Source organism: Parasteatoda tepidariorum, chromosome 2, assembly GCF_982258835.1.
Source record: "Parasteatoda tepidariorum strain Cologne lab strain chromosome 2, Ptep-v5.0, whole genome shotgun sequence".
In the NCBI taxonomy this organism is placed as follows: domain Eukaryota; kingdom Metazoa; phylum Arthropoda; class Arachnida; order Araneae; family Theridiidae; genus Parasteatoda; species Parasteatoda tepidariorum.
In genome coordinates this window covers 50,178,743-50,202,081 of record NC_141756.1, presented here as the reverse complement: position 1 = coordinate 50,202,081, position 23,339 = coordinate 50,178,743, and the positions used below count along the sequence as shown (strand labels likewise).

The 23,339-nt window shown below is 28.4% G+C and overlaps 1 protein-coding gene across 8 annotated transcripts in view; it reads left to right on the top strand.

The window, feature by feature from the left end:
• The window catches only part of LOC107436595 (paired box protein Pax-6), a 124,157-nt gene that overhangs the window by 67,066 nt on the left and 33,752 nt on the right, over positions 1-23,339 (top strand). For all 8 annotated transcript variants that reach the window (XM_016048362.5, XM_016048361.5, XM_071177515.2 and 5 more), the window contains one exon: positions 13,792-14,138. In XM_016048362.5, coding sequence (XP_015903848.2) covers positions 13,792-14,138 — 347 coding nt within the window. The remainder of the gene's footprint in view (positions 1-13,791; positions 14,139-23,339) is intronic.

Genomic DNA, 23,339 nt, shown 5'->3' with positions numbered 1-23,339 from the left:
AACGATTGTAAATTGTTACTCCAAGAAAATACTTTGTGGCATTTAACATAAATGCATGGCATATTCCACAGAACATTTATCCAAGGTTTTCATTCAATATATATAATATATATTTGGATAAAGTTAAAAATTTGTTTCAGCTTCTAAAAATAAAGAACTGTTAATTGTTGCACAAAGAAAATACTTTGTGGGATTTAACATTTTAACTACAATGTATAAAAGCACAAGTACTGTGATTAAGAGAAGCAAATGGACGTTTCTGTAGCAAGTATCATTATTGTTGTTGTAGTCGTAGGCCATTAAGAAATTAGGGGTGCGATAAATATTGTTTTCCAGTGTCGCCCTCTATGGCCAAAAATTCGATTTTTGCCACACCCATACGTCACACCCGTTTATAGGTTACACCCGTCACACCCGTCTGACCCATTAATACATTCACAGATCGTAATTTTGTCCTGAACCATAGAACAATCAACCTCAGATCCAGAACTCTTAGAGGTATGATTCGTTTTGGGAACATGGGGGACTTTGAGACCCGATAGATTCAACGTGTGCCAATCACCATTTACTACACGGGGATTCTTCGGCCGGCTGGATTCAAACTTCCGTTCTCTCGAACGTGAGTTCAGTGACCTACCAACCAGGCTATACTGGTCAGCAAGTATCATTCAACTATCTTTCTCTTATTATTATCATTCAAATTAATTCAATATCCAAAATTAAAACTTTTAATATTAAACGAACAATTCATTCATTTTTTTTTCATTTTATTAATGTTTATTTGCAATTTTTTGCCATTTTTATTTGTCTACAAAATACTTGAGTAGTTCAAATATTAAATGTTTTTGCAATTGAACGAATAGTTTTAATCAACATTTTTTGCTTTAGGAAAAGTCAGTTAGGCTCTAAAACATTTCAGCGAAATTTAACTAGATTCAAAATTTTGTACAGAATTGTTTTGCATGGAAATAGGTGAAGATCTCTTTTTTTATTCTCACAGAGCAATAGAAACGGGTAATTTTAATTACATGGTAATAAAAATCTATCTTTTTATCAATGATACAGATCTCCTTAGACCTATGGAAATATATGAAGATCTTTTTTTTAGCATGGCAATAGATACGAATATCTGTATCCAAGCATGGAATTATCGTTTTCTCTCAATAGATCATTACCTTGTTTACGTGGTTAAGGCTTAATATAAATATTTAGGGCTTAGTTTAAATATTGAAATACTACTACAAGAAATAAGTTAATATTTGAAAATCAAAATGAACATGAAAATTCTTTTTTTAACTAATAGTAAATAACAGTAAGTCGTAATGTCTTAAAACTTTATTAAAGAAATTCAAAAAGTTTAGATCCGTTTAATTTTCTTATTAACTTAGTACTAAAGAGTGGTATAAGTTTGCTCTTTAGTTTAAAAAAAAATAAAGCAAAATCAGTTAGATTATGCTTTAATAAAAAAAAAGTCCACTTAATTTGCTTTTAGAAATAAAACATTAAAGTTTTTTCTTTTGGGAGAAAAAGAACAATAAAAATTTTTAAAAAAATGACGAAGACATCATGTACCGAATGCAATTAATTTAAAAAAATCATCTAGATATTAATTTTCTCATCAGACGCTTTGCGATTTAATATAATCTCAAGACAGAATGCCTTATTTTAGTTTTCGTTTTAATTTATAATTTGAATTTAGGTCGAAAATGCTTTGAAAGGTAAATTAAATTTTTAAGATTAAAAATTAGTATGGCATTTTCATTTCCACAAATAAGATGGCGTTTTGCTAATTGAAATCATGCTTTAAATGAGAATTCATCTAACCGAGTCATAATTTTGGTTCTTACTCAAAAATTATAAATTAAACTTCTTTTTTCCTCTCATTTTTTACGCGTATTCTAGTAAATAAAAATGATTTCTATTTTGGTCTTTTTTTCAATAAGTAATTATGCATCTTGTACAAGTGTAGTAGTTATTTAATATCATATTCAACAAACTTTATTTTAATTAGTTAATTTTTAATTAGTAAATTAAATTATTGATTGAAAAATTATAACTGAAACAACCCTATTTGATTTTTTTTCCGAGTTGCATGTGTTATTTTTAAAACGTTGTTTTATATCGCTAAAAAACTAGACAAGATAAAAATTAAAATTACTGATAGCGAGAAAATTAGAATAATTTATGCAAAATTCACAAATTCTGACTGATTGTTCAATTTTCATAATTAATTGTGGTATGTATCACATCATAATGAATAATAATTCAGATTTTCTGACTTTAAAGAAGTTTCAAGTCTGAAAATTTCAAAATTAGTCTAAATCATCTTTCTAGATATAACTTTGATATAACTTTCATCTACTTTGATGGATTTCAATGATTTTTCAATATTTATTAAAAATTCTTAGCATATTTAACTTAATGCAATAAAAATAGAACAAAATAAGAATGAAGAACTATTTAAACTTTTTAATTTCATGCTCATGTTTAATTTTATGTTCATGTTTGAAATTGCAAGCGTTGCAATTTTATCTTTAGCGTATAACTCTCCCTCCTTCTGAACTTAACTTCAAGTTAACGAACCTTTATAAGTTCAATGACTTATATTATTTATGACATGTATAAATCTGCATTCAAAACGAAATAGAGAAAACAATAAAGAGAAACTCTTTTTAACATTTTGTAGATGACCGGTGGCGATTTTGCCTAGTGTGATTTTTTAAAGTTATCTTCAAGGCCATCAATCCTTAATAAATAAAATAATTTTTAATAATTTACTACGATATGTATACTCGTCTATTATCTAACACTAAACAATGAAAAATTATTAACAATTTTTAAATTTTACACACGTTGTTTACCAGATTAGTAATCAAAAATTTAGGCAATCATGCATTTCAATAAATAAAGAATAGTTTCGTAAATAGTTGCCCCTTATAATTTTTTTGAAATTTTTTTTAAAATTGCTTCCCAATACTTTCCATTAATGACAGATTTACTATTTCATCATTAGAAATCACAGAATAAAATGACGTTCATTAATCATATCACTGTTACGAAGGATCAAACGTGATTATGAGTATCAATAAAAATGATGGAATTTCAAGAAACTTGACGAAAAGGTAATTCTTCATTCCAGTCCAAATGACGTGATCGATGCGTGGGCAGAAAACAAATGACGCTTCTTCCGAATTCTCTGAAAGAATAGTAGTAGTACTGAGAAATGATGGTCTTCCCTAGAAATGTGACGAGATTTTTATTTAGTTCACAATTGGCAGTGAAATATTACTTTGTTTTTATCCCGCTCTTCATATTTAAGTAATTAAGAGATAAGTATTACGTGATGCTATTGTTTAAAATGAAAAAAAAATTGTGTTGTGAATTTAATTGGTATACAAGCAACTGCGTAATTATTTCTTTTTGTGTTTCGTAGTGAAAAATATTAAAATAGCGCAATTTAAACTGTTTCAACAGGCTTTGTGATTTTAGAATTTTTGGAAATTTCTACGAAATTTCCAACAGTGTTACTTTTTTGTGCAACTATTTTTTCGTTTCAACCAAACATGATGGTTCATCACTACAAATTTGCTTAAAATTGTTGGGGAATCTTTTTTTTTTTTTTTTTTTTTTTTTGTAATTTTTTAAGGGAAATATTTTTTTATCATCTGTTTAAATTTTTAATAAATTTGTTAAAATGAAAACGAAACAGTTCTTCCTTTATTAAAAGTTCGATGAAAGATTTTCAGCAAAATTTGATTTTGTTGAAAATCAAATGAATTAAAAGTTTGATTTTGTATCTATCTGTATTTGAATATTTGTTCAAAATATGTATTATGGCTTCTTTAAACTAAGAAAGAAAAATATAACCATTAATTTTTATAAATATGGTTTAGGTCTAAAAGAACTATAAAAAAATACAAAGTTCATAACTATGTATTAATTAATATTAAGCTTACGAAAGATAATGCAGAATTTTCAAGGCTCTGAGAGAAAATAGTATAGAAATTATTATTTTATTTATCCCTATGAAAGTTCCACTATGAAAGCCCAGTTATTACATCTATAAAAGTTCAGAAAATCGCAGATATTAAGCAAATTGCAAGATTGCAAGTGAATTGCAAATGAATTAGGTGAATTACAGATTTTAAGTAAATTGCTTGCAGATGACAAATAAATAGAATGAATGGCACTACATCAGTTAACGGATAATTCAAGCGAAACGTGATAATTCATATTAGTCTGTTGCAATGTATTTATATAATAATTACTTAATTTTTTTACTGATTACTAACACATTTACAAAATTTTTAAGGGCACATTCTAAATGGCCCTTTTCTTCTTGTTTCACATTCTTAAAATGCAGAGAGCTTCCTTCAAAATAAAGAATTCAAAGTAAAAAGAAATTACCGTTAACATGGCTTGTACTAATTTTTTATGAATTAACTAAGTATTGTCCACTTTTCCCTATTAAGGATAAGGTGTTACAATGAAGTTTCTAAAAAGTGAAACTATGTAAAAAGACAAATAAAGTTGGTTGTGTTAGAATTGCATGTCTAATATAACACATAATATATTAATACTTATAAATGGATCTTACTTAAATATGATGAAAAGGTAAAAATGAGGAATCAGAAAAAAAATTTACTTATACATTAACTAATTTATAAAAGCATCAAACCAATTAATGAAAACAGTTTATAATAACATCATTCATGAAATTATGCAGCGATTACTAAATCCAAATTTAAATATTTTCGTAGAGTGCTTATTTAATATTTGAATATTCTTTCAAGTGAATATTTTTCTCCCTTAACATGGCTATTTCCTATAATCGATAATATGATTTCATCTTTACTTTCTTTGAATGATACTTTTCAGGAAACCCTCCCCGCAAAAACCTCTATCGACTTTAAGAAATTTTTCCATTTTTTCGGCTCAGGAGTGGGAATTTTTTTTTACAGGAAAATATCTTAGGAATGGGTAAAGAAAAAAAAATTAATAGAAAATGGTTCACTTTCCTCTTTTTCACATTCCAAAAATGCAGATTGCTTCCTTCAAAATAAAAAATTTAGATAAAAAAAATACTTCTATCGCGATTTTATTTTCTTCTTTTAGATTTTTCCCTTTATATCTAAGACTATTTCAGGATGAGATTGAATTTTTTCCCTTCTATGTGGAGACCCTCTTCTCTTTTTCCCTATGCATATATGTATATTACATAGATATTTGTGTGCGGAGCAGGCTTTCTTAGTAGATAAGAAAATTCATTTTCAAAGCGGATACGATAAAAGTTTTCTTTACAATATGAAATCTCTTAGGGATTTATGAAGGATTTTCCCGTTTTAAGTGATTTTAACACGCGTATTTTAAAGAACAAACGTTTTTAAATCAGGTAAATTTCAGAACGTATTGTGTCCTATTAACTAGGTTATAATAAGCATGACAAATAGCTCTAAACTATTAATATAAACTTTCTGGACAAAAATTATTAAGTTAATAATTTATTAAGCTTATTGCAGACAAAATTACGCTTTTTATTGACAATTATTAAAATAATAAATTAAGACAATTGTTAAGTTAAGTTTATTATTGACAAGACAGAAAATAAATTATTAAGTTTATTTTAATGATTAGTTGGTACAATTAATTTTAACAATCGCATTTCAAAGAACAAACGGCTTTTTTTTTATAAAATAAATATTAGGAAAAAAAATAACGTTAAATTAATATTTTAAAATTAGAGAGAAAAAATATACTAATTTCTATCTTTGTTTTATAAATTTCAATCTCCGAATATTTATATAAAAGTTTATTTTTTATTCAAACTCAGTTTATTATTGAACCAAATTTATCTAAAAGTAATAAATATGAATTAATAAAAATATATATCATTATTAGATCATATGTGTCTGAAAATAAATTGATAAAAATAGTGTATTTACATATTAATTTATTTTGTTAATTGCAATGTAGGATTTTAAAGTGCTCTTGCTAATTAACTATTAAGTTATAATCTAAGAATATAAATTTGATTAAGAATTTGATGTAACAAATAGTGCGATTATTTTTAGTCAATTATTATTTTTTTGCCATATTTAATCTTTTTTTTCATTCTTAAATTACATTAAAACTGATACATTTATTTGATCTAAAGTGCAACAATTTAATTTATTTCCTTTACTCTTAAATTACTTAGTTTTTTGCTGTCTAAATTATTCATTTTTGAGCAGTATTGCAGAAATTAGCAATCGACAAAAATAAATGCATTATTGAATTTGTCAAATATTATTTAACTATATAAGTAATAATTTTTTTTAACTAATTAATGTTTATTTAAAAAATAAATGAATTTTTTGAGTATAATGAATCATTTTAGGTCAATGCAAAATTACGAATGCATATTAAATGTAATTGAAATTTATTTAGTGTTGTCAACTAATGTTCTCGTTTTGAATGTGTCCAAAACATTTCTAGCCATGTAACTAATTTCTCAACATCATTGATTCAAATATTTTTACTGCAAATTTTTAATTCTAAATGCAATCAGTATAATTATTTTAAGAATAATGCTTAATACCTATTTCTTTAATGCCTATGAAAGATGATTTTCGATAGACATGCATAAGAATTTTTATTACTTACAATTTATGTTGAATTATTATTATTTCCGTTTTTGAAAGAATTCCAAAATTTTTGTCATAAGTCTTCAGAACTTAAAATTTATTTTGAAACTTAAAAAGAAGAAACTTTTTGGTTAATTTTTGTTTTTATAAATAAATATCAGCAAAATAATTTTGAGACACAAAAAGTTATTTACGTTATGTATTATATGCACAAAAAGTAGTAGTAATTATCAGCATTTTTCAAAAAAATTAGCATAATTTATTTCTTACATGTGTCACAAAAACGCAGCATCTAAATTGACAATACTAGTCATTTATTATAATTTATTTTGTTAGGTTGTCTTAAGTAATAATTTAAAGTAGTGTTAAATAATTAGTTATACTTTAAGTATTTGTTTAGATTTATACTGTTAGATTGTTTTAAGTGATAGTTTAAGTGGTGTTGAATAGTTAGTTATACGTCAAGTATTTATTTAGAATAATTTTGTATTTTTATAGCAATAAAAAATGAGTTACGAGGTAATGAATTAGATTAGTGTTTGGAAGACAGAAAGTATTTAAAATTGAAAACAAAGTACTTCCCACGGGCAACAGCTAGCTATATTAATATTACTCATTGCAAACTCGGGTTTTAGAGAAAATTAATTCTAGAGGAAACTTGTGTCTACTTAAGTTGGTTTCAAATTTTTAGATAAAATTGCCTAACCTGCAATAGAACTCACATGGAAAGCTCGAGAAAAACTGTTAGTACTAGAAAAAAATAATAAAAAATAAATAAATAAATGAATAAAAAAATTAAAAAAAAGCTTTTTTTAAAAGAATTTTTAAGCTAATACTTAAAAAAGCGTGGACTGCTGCTTTATTTTCTTAAAAAAATTAAGAGCGTTATTTTCCTTAAATTCATTGATATCAAATAATATAATTTCGATGCAATTAGCGTAATTTTTGCTCTCTAATTGTAAGTGAAGGACAGCAAGTTTTAAAATATAAAAGTTTAAAAAAAAATTACTTCTTTTACATACGAAAAAAGAATATTTGTGAATTTTTCTTAACTTTGCAGAAAATTCTTCGAGATAATAAAAGAAAATGTTAACATTTTTCCATTAATTTGCTTAGCAATACCTAACATTATGCTTAGAAGTTATAATTTTTGTTACTTCACAATAATCTACAGTATTATTATTCTTAGAATCAAGGGAAAGATTTAATACAACATTAGAAAGTATAATTTCTTATCAGATATTATATTTTAATGTATTGTAGCATTAAATTACAAACGTTACTTCTAAATTATATTTTTGGAAAAAGGTACTGCTTAAGTCTTTGTCAAAGTTTATTATTATTTTTTGTACGAATAAATCAGTTAAAAAAATAGTACAATTGGAAAAATTTATGAAGATTTATTAATATTTGTTTTAATAATCAAAAAGTTAAGATAGTTGGAAAGGAAAAGCTTTATGTAAGTTTATTAATATTTCTTACTTTTGGATAATCAAAAGTTAGAAAGGTAATTACAAAGGAAAAACTTTTTGAAAGTTTTTTATTATTTTTTATGAATCAAAAATTTAAAAAGATAAATACAAATGAAATTTGAAAGTTTATTATTTTATTTTTATTTTTTATTAATATTTTGGGAATTTAAAAAAGTTTACAAAGACAGTCACAAATGTATCACAGTGTTATAGAGGGAAAAAAATCGCTTTAAATATAGTTTTTAATTTTTTTGAGAAAATTTGTAATCCAAATACTGATTTGTGTAAAATTCTGCACGAAATAAGTACGAAAAGCGTGATTAAAATAAGTGAAAATTTTTTTAAAGACAAGTCTAGATATATTCTGAATGTCCGGATATATCTTCTAGATATCTACTGCTTACTATTTTATAACTGATAAAAATCAAAAAGAATGTGCATTGGAATAACGTAATTTTTTTAAAGCTAATAAAAGAAGATGATATGCACGTTAAATGTAAAATTTATAATGTAAACACAATCAGTGGAATGCAAAATGAGGATCATGCTTGTTGCGCAAGCGCAAAGGCACCGCCCAATCATTTTTGATGATAAGCGCGCCTTCTTTACCAATTGTCTGACGATCATGAGCCTAAGGCGGCGGTCTGAAAACGTTGTCTAATATTTTCTTGCTCACCTTGATCAAAAAATTGGAATTTGACGTCATATATCAAATCACGTGAGAATCGCTAACCAGTGGAAACTCTATTGTGACGTATGAATTATTATTATTATATCATTGTTTATCATTTATAAAGTATGCGAGTTATTTTTAATAAAACTAAACGGGGTTAAATTAGGAAAAATTAAATAGATATCCAATAAAATTTTCCAATTAAAATTCAAAGAACATTTTTTTCTCAAATCAAATTGATGAAAGTAAATTTATACTTTTATATCGAAATAATATATAAGATTAATAATTGGAGAATACGATATATAATTGGGAATTCATACAAAATAGATATATTTAATATGTATTTCAGTACTTTTTTACGTAGCTTACAGAAAATAATAAATGACATATTTAATTCATTGAAGCTTAAAATAACAATCAGAAGTCGGAAAAATTCACTTTAAAAATTTAGGTAAAAATTAAGGAATATTTGAAATTGTATAATTTTAAAGGAATATATAATATTAATTTTGCTTTAAAGAAATTCAAATCATTTGAAGTTTAAAAAGAAAAAAAAACATGAAATGCGTGATGTAAGCAATTTATATCTTTTTTTTTTTATGTGAAAGAGTTCTTTCCTGGCATTATATATATTTTTTTCAATATTTTTTTAAATAACGAATTGTCTTGTGTACAAATAATAAGAATGTATTGATTTTTGGTGATGTTATTTATTCAGTTTTTATAAAAAACGAAAGTAATAATAAATTGAATTAATATTGCAAAAGTTCACACGAAAACACTGAACGTGAATCAATTTTATTATTTAATATTTAGTGCTATAATAATATAGAAGTTAAAATGTATTTGGCTGTAAAATGTAAATGTATCTGCAAATAAAGTGAAATAAATGAGACAAAGTTTGAAAGATAAGTTAAGATGAGAAAAATTAGCAAAAATTAGTATCTCTCACTTAGATCTTAGTATTATTCAGTATCTAAATAATGGCATCATATATTATATAATTGACTATATTTTAATGTTGTATGTATTCACAATTAATTCAAGCACATATTAAAAAAATGGATACATAATTTTAAATGATGGTGATTTTTACCGAAGAGAATTCTTGTTGTATGTCAGATAGTTTTCAATACTCATGCACTATAAAAATTTATTAATATTATATCCTAGACTATGTAAATTTTTTTAGAGTCTACATTCTTTAATTTTAGTTTCAAATCCTTTATATGTAAAATATAATAGCATTATAAATTTTAATGGAACTATGTTGAACTCAAACTTTATACTTAATTTCAGGGATTTTCTTGTTACATTAAAATACTCATTTGTTTTAGTAATATTCTTTTTAACTGCTTTAGAAATATTTCTCGTGTACTCCTAAATTTGAGAAGAAAAAAAAAGTGTAAAATTCTGAAAATTAACACCATATTGCATAATTTTTAACATACAATTTATAAAAAACGTGTTTAGGAAGAATATTTCCTTATTGTCAAGACAATTTTACGACGTCGAACTAATATTTTGTTAGATTCAACAAAATATTGAGGCATCGCATAAAAAATTTCACGTTTCAAAGTAAGTGAAACGTTTTCTTTTCAATACAAAAGTGGAACGGTTGTTATACTGCACGGAGAAAAAAAATTAATAAGGTGACTCACGAAAAGTTTTCAACAGATGCTTTAACACGTTATTAGCACAGTCAAAACAAAATTGCAAATTATATTTATTGAAAATTAGCAAATGAAAAAAAAAAATGAATCTCATTTTTAGAGAAAATTAAGTGACACTAAAAAATATTTTAAAAATACGGGTGCGAGGAAAATTATGAGGCATTTGCAATACAACGGAAAACGAAAACTACTATTTAATAGAAATTACTAAGATCTTGATGTGATTATTTAATGCCAGACAGAGATGACGTAGCCTGAAGGATCTAATGAGGAACCTCACATCAAAAGCCAGCTCATAAGATGAGGAAAACCCTCCTTTTAAGAAAAGTAGTTAGTTGGAGTTTAGACAAGCGGAAAGAATGATGCTGAAGATTGGTAGGAAGGAGAAGAGGGGATGGAATCTCTTATCCCCCTCCTCACATAGCAGTATTGCAACACTGCCCCCCCCCCTTTACTAAAATCTCCAAAAGTTGCCGGCTCCTACCCTATGATGTGCAGCAAGACACGTTCACGCTTTTCAGAACTAATCAAGTCAACCATGGCAAGAACGCACTTTGCGAGAATGCAGCAGCACGACAAATCCTCCACGATATATAAGATCGTTTGGTGCTGGGGGTGGGGTGCCATATTTTCAAGAAGAAATGGGGGATGGAAGATATCTTCAGCTTCAGTTCGTAATGAATAATGTAGAAGAACTTCGTTGCAACGGCGGCGGTACTTCAATAAGCGGCTGCTCTAAGTCGGTGAGTAAAGTTATCCACAAAAAGACCAAGACAAATTTTTGGTTGTTTGTTGTATTCTTTTTTTTTTCTGTTGTTATTGTTTTCAAATACCATCTTACTTGCTTGTAATAGACTAGACTCCCTCCGGGGTTGATAAGCAGATAAGGTTCTGAGGTTTTGGTTGGTTTTTTTGAGATGCGTGTCGAGACGAAATATGTTGTTGGGTGAGGTTTGTCACAATCTTGTGGTTATTTGAGAAGAGAGGGTTATACCAATTGGGAGCTGGAATAAGTTTGATTCAAAGGTACTGTTGCTGAAATGTATTTCTGAAATTGTATAGTCTTATAGCAGTCTTTTTAGAAGCTTTGATGCGCACTCTGTTTAATAACCTTTATTTTTGTATGGAGTAAATTAAAATAATCATATAAAACTTATTTTTTCCTTATTTCTATATATATGTTTTAAGTTTAAAAGTAATATAATTATATGTTTTAATTTTTCTTCTTTTTTTCACGAAGTTTGCTCAGTTGCGAAAATAAATAAATAAATAAAAGCTAAGAATAAGAAAAAATTAAAAATAAATAAATGAAGAAAAAAAAACTGAAAATGTTGAATATTTGATCGCTAGAAGTTGGCAAAAGTTGACAAGTATTTATTGCTTGGTTTTAAAATTAAATTATTCTTTTTATTGAAGACTTGGATAATCAGTGATTATATGATTTAATGTTTATTTTGTTTAGAAATTATTATTTTTGTTTGGAGTTAAATTAAATAATCATATAACGGAGAAAAAAAATTTTTTTTCCTTCTATTTCTATAAAAATGCTGTAAATTTAAAAATAATATAATTATATATTTTAATTTTCTTCTTCTTTTTTCTACAAAGCTCACTTGGTTGCAAGATAAATAATTAAAAAATAAAAAATAAATAAAAAGTAAATAAACAAATAAATAAATGAAATAAAATAAAACAAATAATAAAATAAAAATAATTAATAAACTAAATAAATAAAGAACGAAATGCTTTATTTATTTATTTAGTTTAAAAGCTTGAAAATGGTTTTGAATGTCAATATTTGATAGCTAAGAGCTGACAATAATTTATGCGATATTGCTTGGTTTTGAAATTAAATTATTGTTTTTATTGTCGATTTGGATAAGCAGTCCCTTCATCGAAATATTTCTTAATTGATGGTTTCCTAAATTGTCATTTGGCTTTATAAAAGCTACTTCAAAAATATCTTCAAAGAAATCTTAAGAAAAATGTATTTATTTATTTATTAATAAAAAGTAAACTAATGCATTTCTTATAAAACAGCGTTGTCTATATCATATTACAATTGTATGCTGCCAAAGTACACAATTGTCAATAATCAAAAACATTTATAACTCGAATTTTTAATGCTTAAAAAGCACTATTTTACACATTAAAAAAGTTAGTTTGTAAATGCCAATAATCTTAAATGACCCTGTCTCGCGTCGTTACTCGAGAATTCGTTTCTATTTATTTATTTCTTGGCCTAGTCACAATATTTTGACAAAACAATTGAGGAGTCAATCAGTGTTTTCGAGTGCTGAAAATGCGAAACGATTACCAATCTGTGTTTATGTCCATACACCGTGATGGGACTCCTGATTTTTTTTTAAAAATTTCCTGGTTAACTATTTATTTTGTAAATATCATGATTAACGTGCCATTTTACTTCAGTAATGCTTGTATTTAACGTGGAACCAGCAAAGAAGGAAAATAATTATTAAATTCAATCGCTCACTGAATCTCGATTTAATTCAACGCTAGAAGGGAAGGGGGAAACTTAAGTCATTCCAAATAATTATTATTTAGTGAAAACATGTTTAAAACGTTAACTGTTTAGCTTAGAAAAATTTTGTTCAGTTAATTTTTGACCAAAACCAATTAATGTTTTAAATGTATCAGATCAAATTCAAAATATTTCAGATCAAATTACGGTAAAAAGAACCGATATTCAGGGTATCGGTAGTTTTTACTGTAAAATAAATTTTACCGGCACAACTTATGGAAAGAAAAATCTGATATACTGTAATTTTTTTGCTAATAATTATCGAAAAATCATTAAATCCCTCTAATTAAATAAATATTACTGTAAAAATTGCAGTATAATATTTCCCAGTAACAATTAATTTTACGGATGATGCACCCAAAGTTTCGGTACCTTATTCAGTAATTTGATCCGGAATTTTTTAATGTAGTTTCAATAAATTGTTTTAAGTTTTGTAACGACTTTGCTGCACTTATGTCAATGTTTGAAGTGCAATTTTTCTTCACAATCACTAAGCTTTTATAAATTAAACGGTTTTCACTATTTTTTACACTTTTTCATGCGTCCAAAATTATTTTCCTTGTTGAAGCGAGACAATTGAGTGCTAAAAGATTATTGTATAATACATTAATTGCATTGTACCTAAAGAAGGATTTGATTTACTCTGTTCAGTTTGGAATATTACTAAATACGGTCTCGTTATATGTGCCTACTGCCTATTTTACATTATAAAATGCCAATGTATGCAGTTTTGAATTACAAATAATAAATTATAAATAATAAATTATAAATAATAAATTCATTAAATATATACACTGTTTTTTAGGCCACAGCGGAATCAACCAGCTGGGCGGCGTGTACGTCAACGGTCGTCCCCTGCCAGACTCCACGAGGCAGAAGATAGTGGAACTGGCGCACAGCGGGGCTCGGCCGTGCGATATCTCCCGTATCCTACAGGTGTCTAACGGCTGCGTATCTAAGATACTCGGTCGTTACTACGAGACCGGATCCATCCGTCCCAGGGCGATTGGGGGCAGTAAGCCCCGGGTCGCCACCCCTGACGTCGTTGCCAAGATCGCCCATTTCAAGAGGGAGTGCCCCTCCATCTTTGCTTGGGAAATCAGAGATAGGCTACTGTCTGAGGGTGCCTGCACTAACGATAGCGTCCCAAGTGTAAGTACATATCATTTATTTATAATTTTAATAAATAATAATATTATTAATATTTAAAATAAGATACGTGTTACAATGTCACTAGCAGCAGGTAATGTGCCCTTATTGCTCGTTAGGGCATAGGGGCTATATATATATATATATATATATATATATATATATATATATATATATATATATATATATATATATATATTTGTAATAATTATGAAATGTCTGCTTCAAAATAAGTACTTATACTGATTTTTAAAATCATCTATAGAGTGGAATATAGCAATAAGCATGTTTTCTTGTTTGCTACTTTTATCTCACTTTCCCATTCCTAACTAAAGGCCAACCCAGGCAGGTGTATGGACAAAATTTTTTCTGAATCAGCTTCGCATCAGCTAAAGATTACTAATTATTTTTTTCGTACACAAGAAGAAGAGTGATAAAAAATAAGTTAACACATTTTCTGTTACTACGTATTATTTTTCAGTCCTTTTTGTATTTCATTTTAATGGTCATTTATTTAAATCGTGTGCAATAAAAGAAAGGAGTTCTTAACTATTAGTTTACATTTTTTGAGGAACGGATATAGTGAACTCCCGGTTATAGTGAACCGAAATTTCGGTCCTTTGAAGGTTCACTATAGCGGGGTTTGACTGCATATATATGTTATGCCGGATGGAGCATATTTCATCATTACGTGAGCATTAAATATGTCCCTCATCGATATTTCGTCTTCGTCTTGAAACATCTATAGAAACATGTAAACGGATCGGTAAAATTTTGTACTGCCTAGAAAATTTTTTTTTTTTTACTGATCTTTCGGATTAGTGACTAATTTGCTTTTTTAAATTTTTATTCCTGATATACGTATAATATACTGTGGACACACATCAGTAATTATTAAAAAATGCTGTTGAAGTAGAACTATAAGGAAAAAAATTATAACGAAAATAACTTCCACTTCTCATTGTTAATTTTTCTTAGTTTCGGAGAAGGTTCAAAACCAGAGAAAAATTTCTGATAGAATATTAGATCACCAATTATAACTTGTAGAAAATGTATTAAAATTAAATTTTATAACATAATTTGTAACAAATTCGAGGTGAAAAAAGACATGACATTGTTAGAAGCAAGATATATTAAAGGAAATAAAATACCACTTTAAATTAAGTTTTGAATTGCACACATAATCGTCACGCAGTCATTCTAGAAATCATTCAAACAACTCAGCACGTATATCGACCGGACAATACCGTTCCAGTATTTAATCTGGTGATCGACCGGACTGGGGGGGGGATAAAAGGGAGGCGTAGGTGGCTTTTGGGGTGGTAAACAGGTTAAACACGGCCTACTAAATTAGGGTATCGGTATCACGTGTGCCACAATCACTGATTGGATCCCCTTACTCAAGGGACACACGATTATCCCCTTCCCGAACGAACTCCCGAATAAGGGAGTGGGAAAGAATTGCGTCCAGACTGCCACTTTATTTAATTTTCCTTCTCTTTTTTTGCTTTTTTTGTCATTAAGGTTATTGATTGTTTGTAAGAATCGAAAAGAACAGTTTAAGGAACGCACAATCAAGTTAATACTTTAAAAAAAACCCAGATTTGTTTTTCAATGAGTGTACATTTTTGGGACATAAACGTTCCACTGTTAAGTTTCAAATTTCGTTCTTTGGCACTTTTTGTTGATCCTGCTTGGTAAAAAACATTTTTTAAGAGTATCCTGGAGTCAAACGATTGCATGAAAATGTAGTGTCTGGGACTGATATTTGTTGCCTAAATTAATGATATTATTTTAGTTTAGTTTTAATAGTATTTTTTATACATGTTTGCTGATTGTTGATAAAATTTGTACCTAAGAAAATGTAAAAGAAAAATATTTAAATTCTTGTCCTTACTGTAAAAAAGGGTTTCTCAAAATGGTGCAAAAATGTGTCAAAATAGCTCCGAAACAGAAAATGGTTGAATTTGAAGCCCCGTGTATTCAAAATTAATATATCATATACTCATTTTTGAGCAAAATGCTTAATCTCAGAAGTGATGGGGAGGGAAAGAAGTGAGAGAACGAGATGCTCATTGGCTGCCGGTGGAATCGAACCCAAGACCTCCATGTTCGGTGCGGATTGCTCTAACCACCATAGTTGTACAAACAAATCCAGTTGAAAGTTGGAAAGCATTGTATGTGATCTCAAGGAACCATCATGACATACTATTATTGGTTTTGGAACTATTTCGACACATTTTAGCTCAATTTTGAGAAATCCTTTTTTTACAGTTCAGCTGCAATAAATTTTTTGCGATAAATTATTCCTGGTTGAAGAAACAGTTAAAATATGGGATGCAATAATAAGGGGAATACATTAATAAATATGGAATGCAATAAACTTGTTTAATTGATTTATTTGCTTCAAAAATTATTAAAATGTTATTTAAAGTCGACATGCTTCAAGCGCTCAGAAATAAGCACACATTCTCAAGACTTTCCAGACGTAGGAATCAAGAAAGCAAAAGTGATTTGAAATATGACTTGCAATCTTGCCAACAAAAAGAAAAAAACAGAAAAAAAAGGTGAAAAATAAACCTAGAAAAATCACGGTAACTGAAAGTAAAACGGAAAACGCGTTACTTCTTCGTTGGCTAATGTGCGTTTTCTGTTTCCCTCGCAACTACCGTGGTTTTTTTTTCAGTTTTGTTTTTCACCTTTATTCATTTTAAGTTTTTTCATAGGCAAATTTGTAACAAATCTCTTTTGTTTTCCTCCTTCATGCCCAGCGAGTCTTGAGAATGGGAGCCCATTTTTGAGTGCTCGAAGCATTTCGACTTTTACGACGACCTTCACAAATGTTTGAAAACAAAAATCAAGTTTTTTATATTATCAAGTAAACAGATGTGTTATTATCGCAATTAATTCATTGTTAGTTATTATCACTAGCTCTGTTAAACTTATTACTGTAAATTGACTTAAAATATAATTATAAAGTTCTTATATTACCATAAACTCAGCTGAACTCAATACTAAAAAAAAATATTATTTTATTGTTGAATGATCATGAGCATGAAAAAAAAATTTGTTGATATTTGTTGATTGGTCTGAGCAAACAGATTTATTCTCCAAAAGTGAGTCCCAGAAGGGGAATAATCATAGCCGTGTTTGCACATTTCATCTTTAACCACTTCATTAGATGATGAGATGGAGGCAGTGACGTAGGAAAGGAAGGGGGTAGATGATCATTGAGTGAAAATGAAATAATATTTAGCAGGAAAACGAAAGAGAAGAGTTTGCTAGAAGGGAGAGAAACGCATTTTTGACAGCTCATCTGTGCTTATTAATTTTTCTTTAAGCTAAGCAGCCCAACCTTGGAGATAGAGAATTAAATTAACTGTTAATGAAATTTGCGGCAGGGCAGAACACAAAAGAGATGGGGAGTTGGAGGCGTCAGCACCCTATATCTTGAATAGAAAATGAGTTGAGAAAGATGGAATGTTAAGGAGGGTGAGGAAGAATTTGTGATGGTGTATAATGGATTACCCCATTTCCAAAGAAGAAAGCGTTCGAAATTTTTACTCTTCGTCGTTACACGACCCATTAGTATTGGAATAGTAATTTGGCGACGATTATGTGGTTTTGTGAGTACGGAATGCTTGTTTTTGTTGACAGGAATGAAGTTGAGCACGAATTTTTCTGCTGATGGTGCTATATTGGAGCCCAAAATGAAATTATCGTTGAATTTATTTTATTTGTGAATATTCGAAATATGTATTAGAAGCAATATGCTGTATTTTGATACAAAATGTTGTCCGATTTTAGTTGAAACGCAATTGTATCGTATTTTAATAATTTTTTTTTTTTATATAGTATTCGTATTAAAATATAAGTAAGGATTAGACATTTATTTAAAACGAAAACCCACTTTAACTAACCTTTTTGAACTTTTTTCATAATAAATATATTTGAACCCTGCTTATTAAACTGTCGTTAATCTCAAATCTCGGATAATCCAAAACAATCATATACAAAGCGATGCGTGGAAAATTAATGCAAGTAAGATCCTTATAGTTTAATTCAATGAGTAGTCTATGTAACTTTGAATTTCGATTATAGTATCATAATTACAGTGATTTAAATTTCGATTCATCGAGAAAAGCACTTGTTCATTGGCATGATTCGTGTGAAATTTATAATAGCAAAAAATTGATTGGGAGGTTTTTCTTTTCTAAGGTTTTCTTTTCTAAGTTAAATTAGATATTTAAGTAATCGAGCACAAAACTATTGTGCAAAAGATCAATTATCACAATTATTTCCTCTGCAGTTTATTTACTTTCAATCTTTCATAAGAGCTTGTTTCATAGAGCTTTTAATAAGAGCTTGTTTTAAATTAAACTTAAGATGTTTTTACAGGTGATAATTAGTACTCTTTGGCTTTAATATATTTACGTGACTAACATTTGGGGAAATACCTTATTTGGTGAATTCTTCTTACAGTTTATTTACTGTGCGTTGGTGTTTCGTTTCTTATTTGGTTATTGCCATTTTTTGTAAAAGCTGATAATTTTTTTCCTTCAAACATGCGATCTTTATATCCATTTCTATTCATTTTAGAATAATTCCAAATTTCGGATAATTCAAATAAGAAGCTTTTCAATTAGTTCAAGGAATCTAATTCTTAAAGACTGGGATAGCCTGGTCGGTAGGGCGCTGGGCCCATGTCCAAGAGTTCGCGGGTTTGATCCCCTAAGGCCGAAGACTCCCCGTGTAGTAAATAGTGACTGATGCATGTTAAATCTGTCGAATAGCAAAATCCTCCATGTTCCCATAACAAATCAATACCTCTGGGGATACTGATCCTGGAGTTCCCTTGTCTTCCGGATTGGTTCAAAATTACAAGGCTACGGAGTTGAACATTAGTTGTCGTAAACCCAAAAATTGGGTCTGCTGTTCAATGACGTCTAAATGATGAAATAAAATCTAATTCTTAATGTATTTTCAAAATTTGAAGGCAACATGTTGGAGAAGCAACAATCGTTTCGCGTAAGGGGACGAAATAACAATTCGCCCACCACCCCCATCAACAACAATATAGAAAGTGGGCGTTGCCTCTGCTGAGTTCTATTGAGAGGACATCAATTGAATACGACTCAATTCACAAAGACCATAGAAGTCAAGCTAGAGCCTGTTGAGCTGAATGGAATGAAGGTTCTTTCGCTGGATGGCACAATGGCATATTTGGTGCCTCAGCAACAGCAACACTTTCCGAAAGGTTATTTTATTGATCGGACAACAAAAAACATCTTCGTAACTTTGTGTGCTTGCACCTTCAAAGACATGTTCCACCTATTCTTGGACTTCAGAACGTTTCACGCTGTGTTATTTCGACGATTTGAAGTATTGTATCTTGCTGAAAAGCCAAACTTGTAAGCTATTTCTTACTTTTGATAGATGACATTTGTTGCAAAAAGTTCTACTATGTGAATCGGCAATTTTGAAAGAGTTGCTGAAAGGTTTGGACAAATGCTTTTCAAAGTGATACCCAAATTTGTCGGAAATTAGATTTGAGAAACGGTTGTAGTAAAGGCTTTTTAGTTTGGGAAAAGCGTATCATTATGTTTGGAGTTCAAATTTGACTTGGTGTCAAATCGATGCTTAAAAACTAACAGAGCCAGAAACCTACTGATTTGTTTCGTAAATCAGTAGGAATCACTATTATCTTCTGCTGTAAAATTTGAATGATTCAGAATTGTTCAATTAAAGTTGCATCGTTGCTTAATATGCTTTACTGTGGGAAAATGAATCATAAAAGGAAACATTTCATATATCAAAAAAATTAATTCGTATTTTCCAGAATACCCATTCCGGTACAATTTCAAGATGCTATATTAAGAGTGTTGGATTAAATAAAATAAATAGCTACATTGATAAAATTACAAATCGAAGTGTAAGAAAAAGTTAAATTTTTAAAAGTTAAAATTTAAAAAGTCAGCGAGTTCATATTTTACTTTTACTCATTTATTAGATTATATTTAGATTCACTCATTTCATCCTTAATGCAAAGAACGCTTAATCGTACGTATTTGTTAGGCTTTTTGTACAGAAAAAATTGATGCACTAAATGCTATTAATCTGCGTTTTATTTTGAACTCAAACTGAATGCAAGGAGTTGATGTAATATTATGCTAAGTCGCATTTCAAATTGATCAACAGAACGTTATGGTCAATAAGATATTTCTTACTGTTAACAAGATGAAATTTTGATATTTATAACATACTTCTCTGGATATAATACTAAGGAATAATTATGAGAAAAAATGAGAATAATTATGAGAAAAAAACTGTTTATTAGTATTAAGTCAAAGCTTTAAGTTTTTTAAAAGAATTTTATTCACTATTTTTTATATGAAGGAAAATCAGGAAACTTTCTTACCAAATAAAGTTATTTTATTAATACTAATGGATTTTAACCATTTTTTTTCCGTCAAAAGGAACTTACAATTTGCAAGATATTTTTTTACAGTGCGGGCATTCTTTATTGTATGAGCATTCTTGTAATTCATTCTTTATTTTTATGATACAAAGATGCACTGAGAAAGAAAAAGTATGTTCAAAACTATCCAAACTTAGCAAAAGTGGTCGTGTTCTCTAGCTGTGGGGAAATGCGAAAAAGCATGGCAATTTTTACTGAAGTACTTTAGTAATAATTTTGGTAATATTAACAATGAAATATTGTCTTTTAATATGTGATAAAATTTGGTAATTTCTTCATCATACCTTACAGCATGGCATAATAACCATTTATTTGGTTAAATTTACTTTAATTTTTTTTTTTTTTTTTTGTTTTAACTAAACGCGTCGAAATAAGAACTATGAAAACTAGAACTTCTGGTGAACCGTTACCATATGAACAAAACAATTACCAAATGAATGGTTTAGATACAGTATATTTTCGTTTTATTAACTAAAATTGTGTCTTTTTTTATTTTATTTATTTATTTTACTAGAAATGTCATTACCATAAATAATGGCAAGTTTACCAGAATTTTTTCCCCCGTGTAACAATAACTCAAACACATCTTTCATCACCGGTAAACTAGATAAAGATATTAATCATTGAGTTTTTACAAATCTTAAATGTAAAAAGTTTTTATTCATTCATTTTTTAATAAAAGAAAAATAAACTAAGTTGCACCTTGTTTATCAAATCAGATCCATTGAAATCCTTTGAATTTTAGTGAAAACAATAGTTTTTAGCAATTTCGACAAGATGTGCTGAGGAACAATGTATAACTAACTGTCTGGGCATCTTTTTGTTGAATGATACTAGAAAATAACTCAATTTAACTCATAACTCAAACACATTTCACTCCATCGGAGAATTAGATACAAAAAATAGCGAATCAGGTAATCAAATTTAAGGTTGTAGCTGATATTTTTAAAAAAATTTAATTATTTCATTCTCTTTTTATTAACTACTCGACAATTGTATTATTCGATAAAGAAATTTAAACAATTTATAAGGTTTTCATTTTGTTGATTGCTACTTTGTGACCGATCCCTGACTCGACGTGGATGACAAGTTCTCTCCTTTTCGAGGTTGTCCTTCTTTCTAGCTCAGTGAGTCCCACAAGCTCATCAGATCGAGTATTTATTACTTGCGCAACCGCCACTGCTGTCAAGGCGAAAAATTTGTCATCGGCAATTTGACGAGAGGAGGATAGTCTGTCCTCTCGACACCCCCCTGCCGCTCAGAATTTTCCTAGAAGGAACGTCAAAACTCGACATTTAAAACGTTCGTCCACGACAAAGTTGTCACGTTGCTGCCAATTTTCGCTTTTCGACAAATCGTTCTGTTGTTTATGAATGAGAAATTCGTTCCGCCGTGAAATTGAGTTTCAACTTTCAGCTCATAAATGAGGGAGTGTTTATGCGACATAAGTTATAAGTTTCCACCATTTGTATCTTTGATGAATTCCTTGTTCAGAAATTGAAAAACATCTTTTCTCATTCATTTGGCTTTGGAATAATGTATTACTATATAGTATCAAATAGCTTAAACTTATTGAATGTTTTAATAGTTTTAATTAAAAATAAATTGCGATCAATAAAATGATGAGAAATTTAGCTTTATTTTTATATTAAAAATACAAGGATTTATTAGGAAATATTTATTTAAAAAAAACTTATAAATTGTTAATGAAATAAATCTTTGCATTTTTTCAATTTAAACTAAATTAGTTTTTAACCTTTTAAAATAGTACTAAATTTTAATATACTAATGAGATTATATTACTAAATTTTATAAGCCCAAAAAATGCAAAACTAGTAAAATATTTAACTTTATTTAAATTAAAAAATGTACCCATGAGCACCAGACTACTATTTAAAATAAAAGTAGATATAAACTATTATAATGTTAACCTTGTTACATATTTAAATGAGTCAATTTAAACTCAGATTTGTACTTCAGTGCTCTAAGGGAAACTAAAAAATCATAATAGAATTTACAACAAAAGTTAAGCAAATTTTGAAAATATATTTGAAATTTAGTCAACAAGCTCAGCAAACAAAACTTACAAGTCAAATAGTTCTTCTATTAAAACCCAATTTTTCCGAAACTAGTGCTACGAAAGTTATTTTGATTGAACATTTTTGCGAAATCATTTTAAAGTTATCCAACCTTCGTTGAATATTTTTTGAGGGAAAAAAAAAACTAGCAATAGCTTATTTCTTAACTCTGAAATCTATGTTTGTCTACAACTAGGCATTCGAAAAATCCAATTTGTTGCATATCAAAAATTAAAACAAACGCTGCGGAAGAAAATAGAAAATAAAATTACTTCCTTTGGATAATTTTTTAAATTCGATTTTAAAATAGAGTGATCCATTTTGCTGGCTACAAAAAAAAAAAAAAAAAAAAAAAAAAAAAACGAGCTTTTGCAACACTTTTTTAAAGAAATTATCCCTTCAGAACCGACAGAATAAGAAAGAAGTCCCTTTCCGGACCTTAATAATCCGAAAGTATACTAGCTGAACAGTACGTATACGTACTAATACGAGATGTAATACGGGATGACGTTTTGAGATCACATCCGTGTAATCTTGGGTTGCAAGATACAGAAAGGTCCGTTTTATACACAACAATGTAGACAGTAGAAGGAGATTCATGTGATCATGGTCCTGAAGGGTTAAAGTATATTAGAAGGCAGAAAAACA